This window comes from Mastomys coucha, unplaced genomic scaffold (assembly GCF_008632895.1).
Source record: "Mastomys coucha isolate ucsf_1 unplaced genomic scaffold, UCSF_Mcou_1 pScaffold15, whole genome shotgun sequence".
In the NCBI taxonomy this organism is placed as follows: domain Eukaryota; kingdom Metazoa; phylum Chordata; class Mammalia; order Rodentia; family Muridae; genus Mastomys; species Mastomys coucha.
Window position 1 is genome coordinate 69,023,582 of NW_022196897.1, and position 26,064 is coordinate 69,049,645.

A 26,064-nucleotide genomic window follows, 5' to 3' on the forward strand; every position below is an offset into this window, starting at 1 on the left:
TCTCTCTCTCTCTCTCTCTCTCTCTCTCTCTCTCTTTCTCCCTGGCTCTGTGTGTTTCTTTCTCTCCACAAATCTCTCACACACAGAATGGTTTTGTCTTCTATTTTCATGTTTTTCTAATATGTTTTCTTCATTATTCTGGTTTCTTAATGTCCTTTACCCCAAAGCTCTATTAATAATTATATATTAATCAATCACAAATTACTGAGAATATCATTTAAAATTCAGTAGTTCTTGCTTAATGGAGTCTCTGGCTTCCAGATGATTGCAGAAAGACTGCTTTACTCCTTCTTGAGAATGAAAATATCTTCACTGAATGAGCATAACACATTTCAAGATATGTTAATTTTGAAAAATTATATTCATTTCAGTAACAATTTAATTTTTACATTAAAAGTAACAAATTCTAACTTTTAGTCTGTATGATATGATGTTAAATTCTCTCAAATTTTTACTCTCTTGAAAAGCATGAGTGCTAGTTTAAAAAATAAAATTGCAATTACATCAAAATAGATGTAAGTAAAAGTTAGAAAATATAAACTAATATCTCAAATTTTGAATATTCATTAAAATTAAAGTGAAATCACATCAAAGGTTGATCAGTGTGGTTTCCCAGGTCATGGTAGCTATTGTCTTATATTCTCTTTTAAAGGAGATATGTAGAATAGTTACTTGATCCACCCTGGTAACGACTAATCACTCCTCATCTTCTACAAATAACTCATCTCTTTATCAACTAAAACTGGTTTGCCCTGCATAGGTACGCTTGTCAGTCATAACTTCACGTCTGGATTGCCCTGCATAGGTACGCTTATCAGTCATAGCTTCACGTCTGGATTGCCCTGCATAGGTACGCTTATCAGTCATAGCTTCACGTCTGGTTTGCCCTGCATAGGTACGCTTATCAGTCATAGCTTCAAGTCTTTTTGTCTCAAAGATCTTCCAGTATATTTCTGCCATCTGCCCCAATCCATCCTCCTGGCACACCATCTAAACACTGGCTTGTTTGCAATCTCTATCATTGCTTCTCATTCTGTTTTGTGCTCAGACCATGGAGAATAAGGGAATTATTTTTCTTCCTCATAGCTTTCTTCATTGCTCTAAATGGAGTTTATATTTCCTTTGTAAACCTAACATTCAATATTTCTGCAATTTGTCTGACTTATCTGCTTTTTAGTGTGACAGCTTGCTTGCTGAACATACATTTCACGTCTTTTTGACATTAGAGATCATGTACCTCACTTCTATCTAAAGTGAAAGAGCTGATGTTTTCATTAGTATTGTTGGAGATACAAAGACTGCTAACAGGTAGCAGTCTGCTTTGAATCTTCTAGTCCACTCTTCTTATTGGCATGGATTCTAACAAAAGTTATTACTTTATTTGCTAAAATATAAGTGCAAATTTTAATCTTGTTTTTTCTATTACTTGGGTAAGACTTTCCTATATAATCGCTTTTTTAATTAGTAATTTCTTTTCGTCTGAGATACTTGAATCTGAAATTTTGGTTAAGGTTATTAATCCAGTAAAATTATCATCCAATATTAATTCACATATTTTTTTGGTTCCACTCTCTGTCTTTTCCTTTTTGTATTACAGTTTCCAGTGTAATCTTCTGCTCATTAGTTCTCTCATTTGTTCCTTCTTTCTCTCTTATTTATTAGTTTTATAAGAATCTACTTATAAAGTAGTTAGTTATTTCATAGTTAATTATCATACTCTTAGGCATAATATGATCACTATAAATATTTTTATTTCAGTTTATTTTTTGGTTGGTTGGTTTTATTTTTGTTTTTGTGTATTTGGTTGGTTGGTTAGTTGGTTTTACAGGATGGGGTTCCTCTGTAACCCTCGCTGTCTTGGAACTTGCTCTGTAGACCAGGCTGGCCTCAAACTCACAGAGAATTGCCTACTTCTGCTTCCTGAGTGTTGGGAATAAAGATTTGTGCCACCACAATTCAGCCTATTTTCCTTTTACTTGATTTTCTTATTATACATTCCATCTATTCTTACAAGGTACCTACCATTTTCTTTTTAAATTAATATGTACATATTTTAAATTTCCTTCAAAATATTACTAATATTTTTATAGTACTTATTTCTTACTATGATCCAGGATTGCTGGCTTGAACTCATTATATATATACATACATACATACTTATATGTATATATATATATATATATCACATAACTCTAATATATAGAGCACTCACTTTTTTAAAAATCTTGACATAGATTAGCAACTGTGGTGAATATCAGTGTATCTGGTCATTCAAATTTTATATATAAATATTAAATATTATATATAAATTTTATATATAAATTTCATATATAAATTATTTATAATTTATATATGCTATATATATTATATATATATAATATAGAGATCATGTACCTCACTTCTTTCTAAAGTATATATACATATATATATATATATATATATATATAGAGAGAGAGAGAGAGAGAGAGAGAGAGAGAGAGAGAGAGAAAGCTGCTATGAGTGTTTTCTGAAGCTGATTTATGGTTTGGGATCCATTTAAACTTTTTATCTACCATGATTTCTTCTTTGTAGTCATGTAACACCTACAATTAAAACTGAAGAACATAATGTGTGGGAGCTCAATGGTTGGAGTGGAAAGTTTGGGAGAGAAGCATTTCATATTTGTATTAATATCAACTATGTGTCATAGTTATTAAATAATTGAGTTTTTTTCTCATGCACGGTATCTTTGTTTTTTTCTTTCTCAGGTACCTAGCACAAATATTAATTATGAAGTTCTCATTATTTTTTAAGGCTCTTACCCCTATTGTCATACCTTCCATACACAGGTTGGATGTAAGGCACAGGTATGAAAAGCTTTCTGTCCCCTAGTTGGCAATAGATAGTTGGATTGAGCCATGAAAGATTCTGTTTAACACAGGGAAGGAAATTGATTATGAGCAAGAAGCTGCTCTTACACTTTTTCTGGATATTAACTTCCTGCTTGTGGATTCTTTATGAGAACACAGGAGTTATAAAAGGAAAGCTCAGACTATCAAAAAACCTAAGTAGTCAGAGTTTCTGTCTCACGCAATAACAGATTGCCATCAGGTTATGTTTTTTTATTGATTTCCACCATGTTCATAGCAGCCTTATTTATAATAGCCAGAAGCTGTACAGAACCCAAATGTCCTTCAACAGAGGAATGGATACAGTAAGTATGGTACATCTACACAATGGAGTACTACTCAGCTATTAAAAAAATGAATTTATGAAATTCTTAGGGAAATAGATGGATCTGGAGAATATCATCCTGAGTGAGGTAACCCAATCACAAAAGAACACACATGGTATACACTCCCTGATAAGTGGATATTAGCCCAGAAGATTGGAATACACAAAGTTCAACCCACAAACCACAAGAAACTCAAGAAGAAGGAAGACCAAAATGTGGACACTTCATTCCTTCTTAAAAGGGGGAACAAAATGCACATGGAAGGAATTGCAGAGACAAACTATGGAGCAGAGACTGAAGGAAGGACAATCCAGAGACTTCCCCACCTGGGAATCCTTCTCATATTTAATCACCAAAACCAGATACTATTGTGGATGCCAGCAAGTGCTGGCTGACAGGAGCCTGATATAGCTGTCTCCTGAGAGGCTATGACAGTAACCGACTAATACGGAAGTAGAGGCTCACAGTCATCCATTAGACTGAGTACAGAGTTCCCAAAGAAGGAGCTAGAGAAAGGACCCAAGAAGCTGAAGGGTTTGCAGCCCCTTAGGACGAACAACAATATGAACTAATTAGTATTCTCAGAGTTCCCAGGGACTGAACCACCAAACAAAGAGTACACATGGTGGGACTAATGACTCCAGCTGCATATGTAGCAGAGGATGGACAAGTCAGTCATCAATGGGAGGAGAGGCCCTTGGCCCTGTTGAAAGCTCTATGCCCCAGTGTAGGGGAATGTCAGGGCCAGGAAGCAGGAGAGTAAGGTTGGTGAGAGGGGAGAGGGGAGGGAACAAGGGAACAGGGTTTGTTTTTTTTTTTTTTTTTTTTTTGGTTAGTTGGTTGTTTTGTTTTGTTTTTGTTTTATTTTTATTTTATTTTTTTTTCAGAGGGGAAACTGGGAAAGGAGATATCATATGACACGTAAATAAAGAAAATATCTCATAAAAAGGAAAACAATGCAAACAAACAAACAAAAAATAAGCCCCAATTTGAGTCTAGGGGTTTCTGATCAGGGTAAAAATATCATTTGCTGCACTTCTCTGAATGTTTCCCTTCTCAAAGTTTTAAGTGATATTCCACCCTGTGATCAGGTAATTCTGCTCTCTGGTAATTCTAAGAGAGAAAAAAAAGATGCTATGTGTTATGATTAGATGATGTCTTTCAAGCTCTCCTTATGTTAGAGCAAAAGCCAGAGTCCTTGTCAGCATTTTACACCTGCCATGATTGTTCAGTGTCTCTCGAGATCTGGAATAAACTGTAAATTCACGTGGCTAAAATAAGCTACTTAAGCTCCATTGTCTCAGCTTCCATTTTCAGAGTAACTGAAGCTAAGTTCACAAATGAAACAATTTACTAAGAAATGATAGTATCTCATCCTAGACTGCTGCTACAGCTGAGAAAGTCACAAATAAGCTCTAGATCATTATATGCCTTTCTTCTAACTTTCAGAGAAAATGACTACTGCTTGTAAATTTAGGAGAATTCTCAAATGAAACAATTACCCTCAATTACTATCATTCACATGCTATAGTTGGGCTCTTTGGAATCTATTTATATAGAATTTTCCTTTATGAAGTCTATGTGTGATTTTATATATATATATATATATAAATATATATCATATATGTGAGCTAGAGATATAATACAACTGAGAAAGCATTGAGCTTTGGAAAATTTGATGGAATTGTTCCTGTTTACCTTGAAAGCTGAGATATATTTATCCTTACCATAGGGAGATTGGGGAGTGATATTAATAGTAGTGAGTTCCTAAAATATTATTTCCAAACACAAAAGGGAAAAAAGCTAATATTCTCTGGTACTTGTCTAAAATGTAATAATTATAGGTTTAAACCAGAAGATACATGTAGTAGTAGGAAATGATATTTCAAAAGGGCAAACACCTTTAAGAGGGAATCATGTTGATGAAGAATATATCTAAGTAGGCTATATGATGCCACAATTTTAAAGAGGATGCAAGGAAGTCCATAGTCCTTTGAAGTGAGAGAAATTATGAAGATAGAAAATATGTTATTTATCTAATAGTTGAAATTAGACAAGTAGTAATAAAAATGGTTATTAATTATTATTTCATGATTTTTCTGGGCGGGGACATGGGTTTGAATTCTAGCAATCATGTGGCAGTTCACCAACATCTATATCTTCAGTCTCAGAGTATCCGATACCACCCTTTTCTTACGTCTACATGTACCAGATACAAAAAATGCCTATAACATACAATAATGAAATGAAAAAAATATTTTTAAAAATTAAAAACATTTCATGGTGATTCCAAAAAGGATTTCTGCAAAGAAGAACTCTTGGAAAATGACTTGACTTGCTTTCCTTTTTTTGAAAATTGAACATTAGTGTTTACTGCTTACAATCTAGCCTTAGTCCCAACGGAAGTTTAGTTAAATATATGAAGACATGATACTTGATATCAACTTTTTGGTGATCAAATTCTGCCTTTATCTATTAGTAAGGTTAGATAAGTTCCTGTTTTTGTGCCATCTTGATTTTTATTTTGTTTAAAACTAGCTCCTTTGGTATATTCTGTTCAATGAATCTGTGACCTTTGATAAAAATTTGACGTTTTGACTCAGTCTTTACCTGTCTTCATGTGGTCTTCAAAAGCATTGTTTGATACATGGTTTTCTTTTTTAGATGATAGACTCTGGACTTTTAGAGCACCCTGTCATTTATGGATGACAATAGTCAGCCCTCTTTCATGTATAAATAACTATTTCTTTGCCATATATGGAAAATATTTTAATCAAATAAAGAGTAAAACAGAGATACTAGGTTATGTTTCTGCTACAATATTTCCTACATTAAATCTATTTTTCTCACACAAATTAAACCTTTAACTTTTTGTATACCAACTAAATGTGATACAGTTTCATTTAATTGTGAAAATAGTAATCTGAGTCAATTTCAGACTCTCCTAGCTAGACCTCAGTCTGTAAAACCATACTCATTTGAAGTTACCTGTACTAACAAATTTATGAGTTTTCTAAGACCTGAACTATAAGTTTGATAACTTTCTAGAAAGGCTTGAAGAAATCAAAAGAGTAGTTTATTTCTCTTCATGGTTTATTGTAACATTGTAATTCCAGATGGGCATATAAAAGAGATCACAGGACAGAGTCAGAGGCAATGCTAAGAAATTCCTGCATTCCTCATGGGCATTTCATCCTCATCTCTCCCAAATGTATCCATCATCCAGAAGTGTTTAGAATTTGAGAAGGCATAAATAAATACATCCATCAGTGATAATGTGTTCAGGCTTTATCCACTCACCCCTATTCATGGATTCATGAAGTTGGTTGCAAGTTATACCTTGGATCATTTCTTGGACTTCCCATAGAGCAGTCTTGATCTTAAATCTATCTATGAATCACAAACCATCACTATCTATGTGTCATACTAATGATAACATTATCATTCTGAAGATCCCAAGGCTTTCTACAGTCTACAATTATTTTCAGGTACTAGAAGCAAAGAATATGTATTGGGGACTCCAATACTCAAAGGTATATTACATCACTTTCCTTATTAGATGAATATTCTTGAATATTCTAGTTATATTAAAAGAAGAGATATAAAGATAATGAAAATGATACTTTTTTTCTAGGAGCAAGGCACAGAGGAGCTCATAAAGTCAATAGGATTTTTTTTAAGTTTTATTACATTATGATGAGAAACTTTACATGATTCCAATTTATCTGAATTTGGTAACATTTAAAAACATATTTTAAGTAAATAGAATTAAATCACATTATTGTTTCCCTTTTGCACCCAACTCCTCCCAGAGAACCCCCTTCAACATCTACAATATCTTTTTTGTCATACTCTTTAAAATTTATAAAATATTATAACAATAAAAATGAGTATTATAAAAGTTGTTTGATATAAAACAACAATCAATTTAACAGTCTTATGTAGATGCTTGCCTACAGCATACTGAAAATACATACATTTTTCTCAATATAAATTTTAAATAACTCCAAACATATTAACTGTATATTTCAAAATAATTCATCACTACTAGTATTTTTTAAATGAACATAAAATATATAAAGTCTTTTTGTTTTTTTGTTTGTTTTGTATTTAGTAGAGCTTAAAATCTTGGCTCTTACTGTGGGACAAGCCCAAAATATGAACAATTTATAGACACTGGATTTCATTGTAATAAGGCTGTACTTCTATGACCCTCATATCACCAAAGGATTTTACCTCTATCGTAGCTAAGCTGAGAGTTGACAGTTCTGCTGCATCAAGGAATGAATTGTAGGCTCAGTTTTTGAATACAGACTTCCTGCTATGGTCAAAGCTATTTAACTTGAGTGAGTGACTTCATTCTCAGCCCACAGAGAACAGGTTACATTCATTTAAGAAATGGTGTAGGTATTAAGATGGTCTATCCATAAAATCATTCACCAACTGTTTCAATGAACAATTGTTCTGCTTGGAGGGTGGCACAGACATTAGGTGAGGGTAAGAATCTGGTTTATTGGCTGTGATAATTTGGAAAAGCATTCACCTCAGGGAAAGAGTAACTTATAAAGTCTTCTTCTTCAAACTTGATACAAGAGTTGTAAATGTCAAGCAAAGCATTCAGTCTCACTCTTTGTTGTTCTCTTACAAGCCCCTCCAAATTTAGCTATGTTTCTTTTGGGTATATAAATACTTTTGAAATATGTAAGCTGTTCTGAAAACCATAGCATAGTGTAAAAACATGAAATAAAAAAATACTACCAATAGAGAGGCTGAGATAGGAAAAGCAAGATTTCAAGACAATTATGTTGTACACAATAAGACACTGTCACGAACAAACAAGATGAAAGTGTATATGGATTGTACAATATTGGACCTATTTCTCCAATTACCAAATTAGAGAGACCATTGGATGACAACAAATTTCTAATTCCTCATATTTTTGGATTCTTCTCAATTAAGATATGCTGGTAATATTAATTATTTTTCATATTAAGATGTTAAAAAGTAATTGTTACTTCCTGTTGTTTTGTTGTAAGAGGGGTAATTAAGTTTGTGTGGATTTATTGAAAGATTACTTTCTTGCTTCTTCTAGGGTGTAGTTCCATTGCTTATGTTGATGCTTTCCATCTATTATCCTTTTTAGGGCTGGATTTGTAGAAATATATTGTGTAAATTTTGTTTTGTCATAGAATATCTTGTTTTCTCCATCTATGGTAATTGAGAGTTTGGCTGGGTATAGTAGTCTGGGCTGGCATTTGTGTTCTTGTAGTGTATGTATGACATCTGCCCAGGATATTCTAGCTTTCATAGTCTCTGTTGAGAAGTCTGATGTAATTCTGACAGGCCTGGCTTTATATGTTACTTGGCCTTTTTCCCTTACTGCTTTTAAAATTCTTTATTTGTTTAGTGCACTTGGTGTTTTGATTATTATGTGACAGAAGAAATTTCTTTTCTGGTCCTGTCTATTTGGAGTTCTGTAGGCTTCTTGTATGTTCATGGGCATCTCTTTCTTTATATTAGAGAAGTTTTCTTCTATAATTTTGTTGAAGAAATTTACTGGCCCATTATGTTGGTAGTCTTCACTCTCTTCTATGTCTATTATCCTTAGGTTTGGTCTTCTCATTGTGTCCTGGATTTCCTAGATGTTCTGGATTAGGAGCTTTTTGATTTTTGCATTTTCTTTGACTGTTGTATCAAAGTTTTCTATGGTGCCTCTTATATCTCTTGTATTCTGTTGGTGATGCTTGCATCTATAACTCCGGATTTCTTTCCTAGGTTTTCTATCTCCAGTGTTATCTCTTTCTGACTTCTTTATTGTTTCTATTTCCATTTTTAGATTCTGAGTGGTTTTGCTCATTTCCTTCACCTGTTTGATTGTGTTTTCCTGAAGTTCTTTAAGGGATTTTTGTGTTTCCTCTTGAAGGGCTTCTAGTTGTTTACCTATGTTCTCCTGTATTTCTTTAAGGGTGTTATTTATGTCTTTCTTAAAGTCATGTATCATCACCATGAGAAGTTTTATATCTGAATCTTGTTGTGTCCAGGACTTGCTATGGTGAGAGTATTGGGTTCTAATGATGCCAAGTAATCTTGGTTCGTGTTGCTTATGTTCTTATGCTTGCGCTGCACCATCTGGTTATCTCTAGTGTTACCTGCCCTTAATTAATCTGACTGGAGCCTGTCCTTCCTGTGATCCTCATTGTATCAGAACTTGTCAGAGTCAAGCTGTCTCTGTGATCTTGTGATTCTGGGATCCTGTGACCCTGGACATGTTAGAGCACCTGGGAGTGGAGATTCCTCTGGGTGTTTTGGGACTGGCTGTAGAGTTTTCACCCAAAGTCTGCTCAGGGTACCAGGCCAAACAGACCAGAAGCAACCTGAGCCTCTGGGCTGGCAGAGTTCCTGTGTGCCTAGCCTTGCTGTTCCCAGTTACTCCTCGTGTTGGGACAGATGTTGTGTCCTCCTCACCTTTGATCCTAGGTATGTTAGCGCATTTGGGAGTGGAGCTTCTTCTGGATGTTGAATCAATAGGATTTTTTTTATAGAAATATGCATAGGTAAATAAATGTTTAATGTTAACGTCTAGCATAAGAACATTCCAAAGAGAATAAATGACAAATCTTAGCATAATGGTGAATATATAATGGTGAATATAAAATATAGGAAGTTGTAGAAACTTTAAGGAACTTAGCTTGCTTATGATGTATGGAAAGGTAGAGGATGATGATAGAATTGCTGCTGGGACACAATAGAACTCTATCTGTTGTTGTGTGAGTATTTATTCTAATGGTAGTGAGAGAAGGTTGAAGATATGAACACAAGAATAATATCACCTTCAGTTTTTCAGTAAACTGTCAATGTTCAAAAAGATCCCCCCAGATAATTGTAAAAATGTAGTCAAAGAAAGTTCTTTAAATGAGGAAGCAAAGTTTAAAGTTTAATATCTGATTTGGGAAACAAGTCCAAAACCAAAGAGAACAGACAAAACTGACACAATGTTATGATGCTTGCTGCTAAGAGAAGGAAGGTACACAGCTTTTCCATGGATATACAGTACAATCTGAGAAATATAAACCTGGGATATATATATATATATATATATATATATATATATATCCATGTGTGTATGTATATATGTATGCATGTATGTATGTATGTATGTATGTATGTATCTATCTATCTATATCTATCTATCTATCCATCTATCTATCTATATGCCTGTTGTATTCTCACATATCTACCTTTGACTCTCTAATACTCCTAGAATGGGACTTTGATAATGTACACTCTTATGAGAGTGAAAAACACCTGTTTAGGAAATAAAAGATAACTAAGCATAGCCTATGGGTAATACAGTGATACATATTGCCAAGTTACTAACATACAAGTTGTACATTCCCCACCTCCTCTTTCTCTCTCTTTCAAAGAAAGAATAAAATCAAGATGCAACAACAACAAAGAGGTAGAGAAACATCAGAAACCTAAAAACAAGAAATACACATACAACTGACCACCCACAAAACCACAAACAAAACTCAAGACATATAGGAAACAAACAATCAACCAAACAAACACAACAAAAGGCAAAAAAAATGCTAATTCATTTACTGGTTAGGTACTTCTGAGCATCTCTCGGTAACATACTCACAGATCTTCCACTTCAGAAGACTGATATCTTTTTTTTTTTTGCCAGTGGGGATTAATGGAGAGAGCTTCATGAGAAAGAGCAATCCCTTTCTTCATGCTGGGATTGTTGTATGGCTTGAACAGGTACAGGTCTTGTAGATGCTACTACATAATAGACAGAGATGATGTAAATTTTCATTTATAATTATCTGTACAACATAGTAATATCAGCTGCTAAGACAAAATGATCCCTGGGAGGTGGTATTAGATTTAGTTTGTTAGTATCTTGTTGAGACTTCTTACTCTCAGGTTTATGAGAGATATTGGATTACTATTTTACGTTCTTCCAGTATCCTTGTCTAACACTGATATCAGAATAATCCCGGCTTCAAAAATGAAATATTCCTTCTCCTACAGGCTTTTTAAAGAATTTGTACGATTGTTTATAGAACTCAACAATAAATTATCAGTGCATGCTCTTACCTTTAGCATGATGGGAGGTGGCACACACCAGTAGGATTTGCTGAAGAAGTCAGAGGCAGGAGGATCATGAGTTCAAGGCAAGCTTGGGCTATTCATCCATTCTTACATTAACATGTAGTTGTCCCTTTCCCAGGATCCTTTCTGTGTCTCATAACAATGACATCTTCCTTCCTCTATTTCTCTATTTCAGGCTTAATTCTTTCTTCTTTGGTCAGATGAGGCATATCAATTTAATTAACAAATCTCCAATAATCACAAAATTTAGTTTAATATATCTTATACATTGTTTTACTTATTTCCATGTCTATTTTATCTGTTTTCTTCTTTTATTTGCTGGTTATAGTGCCTTGTAGTGTTTATTTTCTCATGAATTTTGTCTGTTTTTTCCCATTTTTTTTCAAAAGATACTATTATATTTTAAAGTAATTCTTAATAAAATAATATTACAAATATGTATGCACCTCAATGCCAGTGCTTAAAACAGCATGTGGGAGGTGAGATGACAAGTTTCAGGAGTTCAGTCTCTGTCTTACTTTTCCTAAGGATTGAGCTCAAATCAGCAAGTATTAGCCTATTGAGGCATCTCGCTGGATCTATTCTCAATTTTGATATAGGCATTTATTTTGATGAGTTTTCCTTTTAAATATGTTTGTTACATCCTTCATCTTCTTAGTCTTTTCCTACTTCCACTGGTTCAAGTTCATTTTGTTTCTCTGACTATTTTCATATATACTGTCTTCAAGTACATAATTCATTTTGTCTGATCAATTGAGCCACTGATGAGCTCTGATCCATTCTTCATTTTACTCAAATGTTTTCAATACCAGAAGTTGTTTTTTAGTTTTTTTTATAAAGCCACCTTCTATGAAAATTTTAAGCTAGTCATTACCTTCCCAATATTATTGAATTATCTCTCTCTTTGTATGTGTGTTTGTGTGTGTGTTTGTGTATGTTTATGTGTATGTGTGAGTGTCTGTGTGTGTGTGTGTGTGGTTTCTAAAACTTGCATGCTTCAAACAGTTATGGATCCTATCAGTGTTTCTCAAATATGAGAAACATTGCTTTGTGGTCAGTTTCTCATATATGATATTTTTTTTTCTGTGGGGGTGTGTGATACCTCCTTAGAATTTTAGATTCTCTCTGTCAACACTGTTGACAGCATGTTTAAATAAATGGAGATTTAACTCTGTGGTTCAGATTGACCTGTCTGGGAACAGTGAATCTATACTTAGATTCCTGGTCACGTTACTTCACATTGTCAGCCTTTTTTTCTGTAGTTCCCTATCAGTCAAGTTTCACAAATGTGAAAGAGATACAAAAGGATAAAACTTGAATCTCAGGCAATCAGCCTGAATCATTGGTTTGAAGAGACATAGCTAGCATCATGGTTAGAAGCCTGATGCCTCAAGGACAGAGCTCTAGTATAGGCATAATAACTGAGGCCACTAAGATGAGGCCTGAGTCCACAGGTGCTGGGTTGGCTGTGTCTGGACTTTAAAACCATGGATGCAAGTTTGAGATTTAGGGTTCAGGACATAATCTAAATCCTGGATTTGTTCACAGTATCTAGTTTAGCATATGTGTATACTCATGTACAAGTAAGTGGGCACTGATTCACCTGGAACTGCCTAGAGCCTTGTTTAATTCTGAAGCATGTGTTTTGCTTATAAAGTAGGTATATATGTAGTGATATAGACAATGAGTGTTTATGAGTTTGAAGAGTCCCAGCTTTTTATGAAACAATGTAAAAATCTGTGTGCATTGTATTGTTCTGAAGCCTGAATTCATGAGAGTTCTTTGCAAATGCAGTTTACTAGAATAGACCTGTATTCTCTCTGTAAAGAATGGAACTACAGAAATTGGACTATAGATAGATCACAGCTGCTATGTAAATTTTTCCCTTGCCAGGACCATAACCTCTGTAAGATGTTTAAAGAAAGGAGGAGACCTGAAACACAGGGCCACATTGGCCTCCCATGGCATCAGGTAGAACTGAATCTCATATCTCTAGGGCCTGAACATAAGTTTCAGTATTTGGGTGTCAATATGGTGAATGTAATCACAGAATCCATCTTGGCCCTGCAGTGGTCCTGTTGTGTGAATTCACGCAGTCTTGTTTGGTATTACTTTTAACTCAAAGTGTATAGATTCTGTACCCTCCTGACATTAACCATTTCTTGGATTCTTAAATCTAGGAGGTTAGCCTACACTAGAACATATTTGGAGAAAGAAGTTTTCAGGCATGTCAAGAGTCTGAGTCTGCAATAATTAAACTGGAAATATAGGAGGCTGGTAATGGGCATAGTTTTAGTTGGGTGATGCAAACCTATATAGTTCTAGATTCTAATTATATTTTTTGTGGATACTGTTTATATGAGTCATGTCATTGTTTTTAATACATCACAGGAAGTTAGCTTCATATAGGTATTTTCAAGTATGGACATTTGCACACATTGATATTTCTATAGGTCATCCCGAAGTAGCATCACTTTCCTTTCCCAAATACTTTCAAGACATTTGCACACATTGATATTTCTATAGGTCATCCCGAAGTAGCATCACTTTCCTTTCTCAAATACTTTCAATTCAAAAGGATGTAATGTTATTTCTTTATCACTGGCTGAGGTTTTCCTGAACTTTGAGCAAATAGAATGTGCCCCATTAAAATGTGTGGGATGCAGCAGTAACAAAAAACAAAGCAAAACAAACAAACAAACAACAACAAAACCCTCTGTTCTCAGGGTGCTCATATTCATACAGAAATGTTCATTGTTCATAATTGGACTCAGTTATAATACCTTTCCTTTAAAATATCTGAAAATTAATTGGTACCATGTGTTGTGATAAGACACAAGAAGCATCATGTTAGAAATGAAATGTTCTGTCTTTAAGGATTGACTTCATGTATTCCCTTTGTATATATAGTGAGGTTATTATGCTTGGTGCCATTGAATGACCACTAACTCCTCAATTTTAATTTACTAAAATTTATTTTATAGCTCAGTTTTTAGTGCTGCAAAATGATAAAGAAAAAATCTTTTCTTGCTGTGCTGAGGATCAAACTCATGACTATATACAAACTAGGCATGGCTCCATTGAAATAAATCCTCAGAACCAAAAATTTACTTAGCTTTCTGATTGTGTTTCATGACCTTCATATTGCCCTCCTAAAGTTAAAGATTTAGCCTTCACTATTTTAAATGAGTATAATCTTAATGGGTTTAAAACTATGACTTTTGTGGGTTTATTCTTTGCTTTCTACCATCACATCTGGTAGACATTTTAAAATTCATGTTAAAGCTAAATATAAAATGACTATGCCAACCAAAGAATTCTTTTGGTTTGAGCATATATGAGTAGTTATGTCCTTTTCCAGCTATTCAGTTATATTCTGTACCTTCTGCTGTGGAAAGCTATGCTGAATACATTAAGGTTATTCATAATATGAGTCAATGCTTGGTTCAATATCATCCAAAGCAGAAATCAGATGAACCGTTGAGCAAGCCAGCAACTTATGACTGATATTATTTATATACATATTCATTTTTAAAGTGCTTGGGCAATAATAATGCACACGTTGCACACATCTATGCCAAATACATAATAATAAAGTCATTCATATTAATTATTATAAGGAATTCCATTGTTCTCCTCTTCCTACCCCTTATTCCAACTTTCCTATATAAATCCTGCCCTCTTTCAAATTCATGGCCTCCTTTTCTTTAGTAATTATGACATGAATAAGATTTTGATCCATAACTGTTTGCTATTTAACTCATTTTATAACCTTAAACTCAACCAAGCTACATATATTTTAATATGTTGTAGGACAGTACAGAAAGGAAGAAAGTGAGAAAGGGGCAATAAATTAATTATTATAGGAGAAATATCAATCATGCTCTTATCTGTGACACCTAATATGAACAAGGAGGGACATTATCATGTTTTAAGCTTACAAGAGTTCTATAGGAATAGCATGAAATGGAGGGGAGAAGCAGAGCCTGCACTGACTTTGGGGAAGAAATTGTTTCTGAGTGTTGAGTACTTATTGGTCATTTTAATTTTCTTTCTCTTTTTATTTTCTTTAAAAATGAAGATAATTTGCTACCATATAAGTTGAGCTTGAATATGGGTTTAATTAAAATATCCTGTAAGTTTTTGAGCTAGTAAGTTGAATTTCTGAGCTTTGGTATTCTAAGTTATAAATTAAGGGGTGGGAGGATGGATAGGTGAGGGAGAACCCTCTCAGAGGCAAAGGGGTTAAGAGAGTAGGGTGAAAAACTCTAGGATAGGGGAATGGGAAGGGGTCAACATTTGAAATGTAAATAAATAAAATAATTTAATAAAAATGAGTTTAAAAATAATGACTAAATGAATTAGCACATTCAAATTCTAAAATTCCTGAGCCTATAAAAATAATAAATACATGATACTTATTATTATGATTTAAAATTACAATATTTTCTTCAGGTCTATGTTAACATCGATATTTTTGAAAGATTCTATTTTCCTGAAATATTAATCTATTCCATTACATTTTCTAAAATTTAAAGATAGAATACAAGAGAAACAATTAATATTCTCTACTGGAGCATTTTTGTTTTAGAGACTAAAACCTATAACATGAAAGAAACACTAATATTATGTAAGCAAGCTTCATTGGGAGTAGAATTACATGACATAGTGAAGAGAAATCATGAAGAAATTTCTGCTAAAGATCATTTAAGAATTAACTCGACAACTCATAAAGTTCATTCCTCTATAATTCCACTATACTATAGCCTACAAATAGACTTTAAAGCTATTTCATATACACATATTTAAACCATGAAATCATACTGTTTATTTATGTATCTTTTAAATTGCATATTTTGCAAAACATTATTTTGATTATTAAATATATATTCAACAAGAACTCTAGATCAATAAGATTCACTTTCAGTCTTTTAAAACGTTTAAACTTCAGAAGTAGTGTAATAGGGAACATCTGACATACTTCCTGAAACCCTGAAACCAATCATTTAATTTCACTAAATCATAAATCATACATTTTCCATGTTGCTAGAATATTTTTATCTTTTTATGTCAAGTTAAAAATAAATGTATCTAATAATAAATAACCTTTCATAAATTAATTGATGGTGTGACCTATTCATTCATAGATCTTGACAAATGATTAGTTACTAAAAATGATACCCCACAAATCATGAAAACATTATTATATATTCTGTGTATAAATGGATTCATTGGAATAAACAATAATATAAGGAAACTATTATCATTAAGTTATTATTAAAAGGCATTTTGTACAGCATACACACATGTAAATGAGAATATATATATATATATATATATATATATATATATATATATATTATATATGCATGTTGTATGTATGGCATTGTGTATATGTAGAAGCCCAACATGGACAAAAGATTTCCTTACTCGATAAATCATCACCTTCATATATCCACCTTCACATTTTTGAACTTTTATTTTTATATGTCTGAGTATCTTCCCTACATATAAGTCCATGCTTGGTGTCCACAGAGGCCAGAGAAGAATTAGATCAACTGAAATGTAACTGTAGAAAATACTGAGCCACTATGTGGGTGCTAGGCACTGAACTAAGGCCTTCTGAAAGAGTGGGCAGTGATGTTAACTGCTGAGTAATTGCTATAACTATAACACTTCTTTTGGGCAAGGTGTTTCATAGACCTGATACTAATAGGCTGGTTTGACTGAACAAACTTCAGGGTTCTACCTGTATCTACAACACTAATGCTGGAATTATAGGAATCCCTACAAGCCTCCCTTTATCTGCAAATCTCAGTCTAGGAATATGCTGTAGTAGCATAAGGGAAATGAATATGTGGTTATTTTCAAATTTAAATGAATATATAAGTAAGGTTGTAAGATAAAAATGTAATGCAGTATGCAATGTATGCATGTGTGTGGTATGTGTGTGTGTCTGTGTGTGTGTGTGTGTGAGAGAGAGAGAGAGAGAGAGAGAGAGAGAGAGAGACAGAGACAGAGACAGAGACAGAGAGACAGTGTGACAGAGAGAGAGAGATTTGGGGTCATGGGGAAATTGGAGTGGAGAAGAAGTGGAAATGAAATAGTATTGGTACACAGACAAACATGTTGATCAATGGAATAGATTAAATACCCAGAAATAGCCAGGCAGTGGTGGTGCATGCCTTTAATCCCAGCACTTGAAAGGCAGAGACAGCAGATTTCTGAGTTTGAGGCCAGCCTGGTCTACAGAGTGAGTTCCAGGACAGCCAGGGTTGAAGAAATCCTGTCTTGAAAAACAAACAAACAAAAAAACAAAGACCCAGAAATAAAACCACACACTTATGGGCACTTCATCTTTGAGAAAGAAGCCAAACATATACAATGGAAAAAAGAAAGCATCTTCAACAAATGGTGCTGGTCTAACTGGGAGTCTCTATGTAGAAAAATTAAAATAGACCTATATTTGTCACCTTGCACAAAGCTCGAGTCCAAGTGGATCAAAGACCTCAACATAAAACCTGATACACTGAATCTAATAGAAGAGAAATTGGGAAAGAGTCTTGAACTCATTGGCACAGGGGGAAATTTTCTAAATAGAGCTCCAATGGCACATGGTCTAAGATCAAGAATTGATAAATGGAACCTCATGAAACTGGAAACTTTCTCTAAGGCCAAGGACAGAGTCAATAAGCCAAATCAGCAACCTACAGATTAGGAAAAATCTTCACTAACCCCATATCCAATAGAGGGCTAATATCTAAAATATATGAAGAAGTCAAGAAGCTAACAACCAAAACAAACAAACAAACAAACAAACAACCCAATCAAAAATGTGGTATAGAACTAAACTGAGAATTCACAGTAAAGAAATCTTGAATGGCTGAGAAATACCTAAAGAAATGTTCAAAGTCCTTAGTGATCAGAGAAAGGCAAATCAAAATTACCATGACTTTCCACCTTACAAGAATCAGAATGGCCGAGATCAAAAACTCAGGTGACAGCACATGTTGACGAGGATGTGAAGAAAGAGGAACAGTCCTCCATTGCAAGTGAGATTGCAAACTAAAACTGCTACAACCACTCTGGAAATCAGTACGGTGTTTCCCCCAATAATTGGATATAGATCCACCTGAAGACCCAGCAATACCACTCTTGGGAATAGACCCAAAAGATGCCCTACCATGCCACAGGGGCAGGTGTTCCACTATGTTCTTAGCAGCCTTGTTTGTGATAGCCAGAAGCTGGAAACAACCCAGATGTCCCATAAAAGAAGAATGGATACAGAAAATGTGGTTCATTTGCACAGTGGAATATTACTCAGTGATTAAGAATGAGGAGATCCTGAGTTTTGCAGGCAAATGGATGGAACTAGAAAATATCATCCTGAGTGAAGTAGCTCAGACCCAAAAGGACATGCATGGTATGTACTCACTAATAAGTGGATAGTAGTAAAAAAAAATGTACAGAATACCCAAGATAACAAAACTCAACAAGCTGATGTGCCCTAATGAGGATGACTCTGTTCCACTTGAGTGTGAGAAGAAAGCAATCACAAGCAGGGAGGTAGGGCAAGACCTGGGAAGGAAAGTGGATGAGGGATACAGAGGAAGAGGGGAACCTGATCTGGTATTGGGTGAGGGAAAATAACTGAACCCCTCAGGGCCAGCAGAAAGAATGGAAAAAGGCAACCTCAGGAGGTGGGAGGTTGGGAAGAACCTCCAGAATGTAGCAGAGACTTGGGAGGTGGTAGTCTCTCAGGAATTAAAATGAAGGACCTTAGAGGGAGGTGCCCTACTGTGGGGAGAGAGAAATTGTAGAGCCCACATCCAGCAGAAAGACAGGACATCAATAAAGGGATAGCGTTTCCGTCCTTCAGTCAAAACTCTGACCCATAATTGTTCCTGTCTGAAAGAACTGCAGGGATGGAAATGGAGAGGAGCTTAAGGAAAAGAAAGTCCAGAGATAGGCCCAAAGTGGAATCCTGCTCAAGGGGAGGCCCCAAGGCCTGACACTATTACTGAGGCGATAGAGCACTCACAAAAAGGGACCTAGCATGACTTTCCTTTTAAAGACCCAACAAGCAACTAAAAGAGTCAGATGCAGGTATTTGCACCCAAGAAATGGACAGAAGGTGCTGACCCCTGTGTTTGAATTAGGACAAGGCTGAAAGAAGCTGATGAGAAGGGCGATCCTATAGGAGGACCAGCAATCTCAATTAATCTGTATCCCAGAGATCTCTCAAACTCTGGACCATCAACCAGGCAACACACACCAGCTGCTATGAGGCCTCCAACACACATACAGCAGAGGACTGCAGTATCTGGTTTAGTCAGAGAAGATACATCTAACCTTCAAGAGACTGGAGGTCCCAGGGAGTTTAGAGGTCTGTTGGGGTGGGGGTAAGTAGTGGGGACATCTTCATGGAGACAGGGGGCTGGGAGGAGGTATGGGATGTGGAACAGTTGGAGGGTAAACTGGGAGGGGAGTAAACTCTGGAGTTTAAAATCAATAATGAAATAAAAGATAAAGACAAATCTCACCAATACTAAGAAACAAGGTGGAAATGACAAATGCAAAACACTTGTATGAAATTCTAAAAAGGGTTTAGTTAAACAAATAAAATGAGTCATTGTTTTGTTCTTAAAAATGCACTTGTGCCTGGCAATAATATATAAGGACTCAAAGCTGTAGGCAAAGCTGTAGAAGTTCATGGTTCTTAATCAGAGGCTCACACATCTGACTCTGTTTTCCATTCTCTAGAAGGTAGAGTTGTAAATTAATCTTTATTCAGAATAAGCATCTTGGACATAATGTGCTGCCCAGTTTCTTTTCTGTTCTTTCTTTTCTTTTCTTTTCTTTCTTTTTTCTTTCTTCTTTCTTTCTTTCTTTCTTTCTTTCTTTCTTTCTTTCTTTCTTTCTTTCTTTCTTTGTTGTGACTTTAGGCGAAGAACTTAAATAATTTCCATAAAAGTACCTTAGGGCTGGGTCGTGGTGGCACATGCCGTTAATCCCAGCACTTGGGAGGCAGAGGCAGGTGGATTTCTGAGTTCGAGGCCAGACTGGTCTACAGAGTGAGTTCCAGGACAGCCAGGGCTACACAGAGAAACTCTGTCTCTAAAAACCAAAACTGAGGATTCAAAATTCATTGCTTTTAACTTCAATAAAATTTATCATGGGATTAATTACAATGATAAAATAAATGAAGGTTAAGTTAACAATATATTTATGTAAATACATATGAAAATATAGAAAATATCCCATTTGCACATGTATTTGGCAGTATATATCTTTTCTTAAAGACCACATTTCAGGTGTTTACTGAAGAGTATTTTATAGTAGCTAAGAATTAGAAATTTACAGCAGAATCAAACTGCTATTTGAAGCTGAATTTTTTTCTGATTTAATTATAATAAAATGTTTTCCTTTTTTATTAGATGTTTTCTTATTTACAATATTTCTTTTCCCAGGTTCCCCTCAACCCCCTCTCAAAAAAAAGAAAAGGAAAATAAAATAAAAAAAATAAAAATAATAAAAACAAAACTAAAACAATCCCCTGTTCCCTCCCAGCTCCCCCTGCTCACCATTCCACCTCTTCTTGCTTCCTGGTCCTAACATTCCCCTACACCGGGGCATAGAACCTTCACCTGGCCAAGTTCCTCTCCTGAAGCTGAATTTTAATGTTGATAAAGACTGGGTCTTTGGTCACTTAATGCCTATTTCTATATAATTTACTTTCTTGCTTGTACTTCTGCTGCTTATTTTTTTTTCCATTTATGTTGGCTTTATCTGTGAATGGTTTGCTTTTTTTAACTTATATTTTTCCAGTTTGTTTTGCTGATATTTTTATTTGTCTTTTGTCCTGTTTCCATTTCTAATTGCTGCATTAAAGTTGACAACTGTTGAGGCAAAGTAAACTCAAGGGAAAGCTAATTGTATGTTTCCTCAAATTTTTATGTTTCAGGACTATGCAGAGAAGGAGAACACTATTGCCAAAGCTCTGGAGGATCTGAAGGCAAATTTTTACTGTGAACTTTGTGACAAGCAGTACTATAAGCATCAGGAATTTGACAATCATATTAACTCATATGACCATGCCCACAAGCAGGTAAGAAAAATAAATCAAAAATAAACATTTTAAAGCAATTGTCATAGACTAAACTAAGACCATATTAAAAGTTTTATTTTGCTTTCATTGAATTTATAATTTTAAAGGTATAATTCGGTGATGATGAATCAAATTTAAAGAACAAAATTAAATGTTAGAAAGAAATATCTAATATTGAAAATCAAGTCACAAATAAATGTCTTATATTTTTCACATTTGTTTTCAAAGTAATAATCTGAAGAAATGATCTGCTAAATGTCCTCAAATATATAACATTAAAAAAACTGTTTAAAGCTATAGTCATTTAACATAAGTGAACTTTTACATATATGGTATTGCGTGGCTTAACAATAAGTTACATGTACTAGAAAATGAATCTTTAGTAATTTTTTAATTATGTAAATTTCTATAGCAGGTACTTATACAAGCAAAGACATCTATGAGGTCAGTAGGTATTATATTCTTAAGTGATTGTCATTGTTGAATATTTCTTGTACAACTGACAAAAATCTTCTAGAGATTATGATTGTGTTCTTAACAAAAGCGTTATAGACTTAAACTGTCTTGAAAAATTATGGGAGAAATGCCTTAGGGTTCTTGATTAAATATGTGCATGATTTGTATATGCCTTAGTTTATTTACATGTATTTTAAACTAATATCAATTATAAATCTAATATTGATTGTTTGCTAAGTTCTGTAAAAACAAATTTAAATTAGTGACTAAGAACTGAAGTTAACATCGATTTAATTTTCTAATGTGCCTGATATTTGCCATGACAACATTTTTGGTTGTTTCTGTAATGATAGAATGTCCGGTTGAGCATCAATTTATACATATTTTATTTTTCAAACATCACCCACAAAAATAATTTAAGTTTAATGTGGTAAAGACAAAAGAAATATGTTTGAATAGATGACCTTCCACCAACTTTCAATTAATATTTGGTTAAAATAGAATGAATTATCCAACAGAAAAGGAAACACTAGGGGCAAATTATCTCATTAAGTACTTATAAGACAATTATGTGCATTGCATTTTACTGTCAATGTTCCAGTCTTTCGTATTTACTAAATTATGCTCAGAAAAGCTGCAGTAGGAAGAAAGTCACTCTTCAATTACGCACATGACTAATTAATGCATGTTTAGCTTAAGGATCTGTCTGTGATGTATTTCTTCCCCTTGTTGTGTAGTAGATTCCTGATGCACAAGCAAAGGCAAAAGTTTTGATAGAACAATCCCTCTTCTTACATCAGAGTAAATCTACTTATATGTAATCTGCATAATTTGAATATTATGAAACACAAGCTAATAGTATGATTTCATAGTTTTTGGAATTTGTCTGGTAATGTTTTATTTTACTTACTTATTTTTTTGATGTGACACTCTTTTGGTTAGTCTTGTATACTTAATATTTTATCGTTAAAATTTTCATTTTACAAAGGACAAGTTATCCCAAATTCATAGATGTACATATATTATTTTGAGACTAGTCATTTGTCTTTCTCTATTTTTATAATATATGACAAAATCTACAATAATTTTGTTAAAAAGTACAAGTCGACTTATGTAAGCCTAAGAATTTTTCTGTTCCCTATTCTCATGAATTTAGCATAATATTTATTCTTTAAAACATTATAGATATCACTTATTTAAACAAACAAACAAAACCTAAAGTGGGACACAGGATTCTCAGGTTATGACAACTAAAGAATCCTGTGGCATTTACATGTCTACCTTATAGTAAAATTTCTGTCAATTTTCTTACAGAATGAAGCATACAATATCAATACTAAAAAGACACAATATAAAATGCAAATACATATATATATATATATATATACCAGTCCTTACTGACTATGAAGAAATGTCTTTCTTTCTTTATTTTTCTTTTATTGAAAATAGTTTCTTTCATCACAAGAAACACACACACACACACACACACACACACACACACCACATAACCTAAGAGAAATCAGAATGGATTTGGTTTGTCATTTAAAGACTTGGAGCTTCCCTCTTGACTGTAATAAATACTATTAAGCCTTCCACACAGAAGGATCATCAAATGCCATAAATGCTGTTAAAAAGCATAGTAATTGTTTATTAATTCAAAATGAGCATTGATAGTTCTCTTTATGAGCAAAATCTTAGATAATGAGAAGGTATCTGGACACATTGAAATCTATGCTATCAGTCTATTACTTTGTTATCAGACAATGGCATACCAATGACAGTGTCTTCCTAGAGAGTGATCCTCATCTTTCAACAAAGATACCAGACCAATAGATGCTTTAAGTGGTATAAAGAAAGGCACAGATTGCGGTGGAAAATTTTATAAATATTTTCTTCTAAGAACTTGAAGTTGGAATACTACAAACAAAGCATAAAATATCCAATATCTGGCAATATCTGAGCCTAATGTTGAAAATATAGATCTTCACCCATGGTTAAATCTGTTCAAGAACTAAGAAAGCTGACTTGTGGAATTCACAAATTAAATGCACAAAATAAAACAATACAGTGGACTATCAGAGAGTTAAAGTGTAGAGAACATGGAAATAGCTATTTGTGGAGGTTCTGTGATCTAAACCTTCTGTTCCTTGAGCATTACTAAGTCATTCTTTAATTCATATAACACAGATAATCTTAATATCATCCCATAGATCTTATAATATTTATTCATTCCTTGTTATTATTTCTCCTCACACACTTTCAAATAGCCTGGTTTTAACCATATTCTGATCAATGTAACATGCTATTATGCCTTCAATTACAGTTTATTATTTTATTTATTACATTTGCAGCTCTAGAATTCATATAATTTTAAAAATTATGTTTATCACTTGAAATTTCTCTGTTAAAATTCTGATTATTTCTATTTATTTTCCATTTCATTGAATTTCTTTAAAATCATTATTTTAGTGGTATTTCTAAATTATTTCATACACCTTGCTGTATCTTTGGCTGCTGCTACTGTGTCTTTACCTCTTGAAATGGTCATTATTTCCTGAATGATCTTTCTTCTGGGTGGGATGTGAAATCATCTCAACATTGAACTATTTGATATTTATTCCTCTCTTTAAATCTGATTTTCTTCGTGTCTGCCCTTCCAAAAATTCCAAGCACCCTGCTTATTTTCTTTTATCCTGAATCATATCCCTATTTTGCTACATAATTGTTTAAGTCCAAATTTTCCACAACTGTGCTATTGATCTGTTGGTGGTAGTTCATTGTGGGAGGCAATGCAAGGTCCAGTATGACTTCAATATACAACTGAATTCCTTATGAGACTAGGAAGTACCTCGTAAGGAGAATCTATCCTCATAGCCTATTTTCTGTGGTGTTATATTGTGTTCTTTACTGAATTATTGGCCTAAGGTCTGCAATTCAGGATGTATTTCATGATAGCACTGGGAAGATTAACTGTAGAAAGACCTGCCCCCAACTCTTATATCATACCTGTAGCGACTTGGTTCAAAAGGGCTATCACTTCATGGGGCAAGAGTTTCTGGAACACATTGAAGCACTGGATCAGATAAAATCCCATAATGGATTAGGAGGCATAATGGTGGGAAGAAAGAAGGCACATGACCATTGCAAGAATGCTAATGGGATGAGGAGGTTTTCCCCACCTTGCCCACAAAAATTGTACTGGAAGCTCCAACCTTAAGCTATGGTCCTTAGAGAGATCACAGTCATTGAGATCTGGTAGTGTTAGGTTTCACCAAATGGCACTGAGTTCCAAGACAATGTCTTGTGCTTACCACCCTGCTTTCCTATAAAATCAATCTTGCTCCACTTTGTACTGTCTAAATGTGAGATAGATTTTGTGAAGAAATTTCTTTGATCAGTAAGACAGATAGTAGAATATTTTTGTCCTTGAGTCTTGCAGACACAAATATCCAAGCAGTGTCAGAGATGCACAGTTATCCTGAAGCTGGTGGGATACAGTCTATGTCCACCTCACCAGGGTTAATTCTTCGCCTGTTGGAAGAACTAGTCATTAGAATTCAATTGTAACCAATCATCTGTGAGTAGCTGTGATGCCTGAGACAAAGGCACGGTTGGCATAGATAGTACATATGTCAACAAGGCTGATGAGGTCCTATTTTATAGAGAGTTCATGCAGAAGAATAAAACAAAGAGACTTACACTATGTTGTAGTGATTGGTTATGTTATGCTCCAGACCTTTGCAAAGCTGGCAGAGATCCAGCTTGAATCAGTTTATAGCATACAGGTCTCACTCTGATGCCTTAATGTCCTAAAGGACATTCTAGTGCCCTGCCTGTTTCTTGGTCTTACTCTCATAGGTTTCTCATAGCAATCCTATGCAAAGCCTTATGCTGCTCGTGGAAGCTGTGTGGATCACTGAAGCATCCATCAGTGGATGGAGTCTTATTCTTTCTCTGCTGCCTGGAGTTAGGGGAGGATCTATAGGGTGATTCCTTACTAACAGTTGCAGAACCTCATCTGGCAGATAGCAGCACAAAGACTCACTGGAGTCTATCAACAGAAATACAATTTAACTTTGGGCGGAAAAATGACAGTTTGATTACAAACCATTATTTTGAGCTGCATTTCTATAATAACTATTATTTTGTTGTTTTTGTTTGTTTA

The 26,064-nt window shown here is 34.3% G+C and overlaps 1 protein-coding gene across 2 annotated transcripts in view; it reads left to right on the top strand.

Annotated features, from left to right (window-relative positions):
* The window catches only part of Znf804a (zinc finger protein 804A), a 226,656-nt gene that overhangs the window by 174,680 nt on the left and 25,912 nt on the right, over positions 1 to 26,064 (top strand). For both annotated transcript variants that reach the window (XM_031370803.1, XM_031370802.1), the window contains exon 2: positions 21,300 to 21,443. In XM_031370803.1, the coding sequence (XP_031226663.1) occupies positions 21,300 to 21,443 (144 nt within the window). The remainder of the gene's footprint in view (positions 1 to 21,299; positions 21,444 to 26,064) is intronic.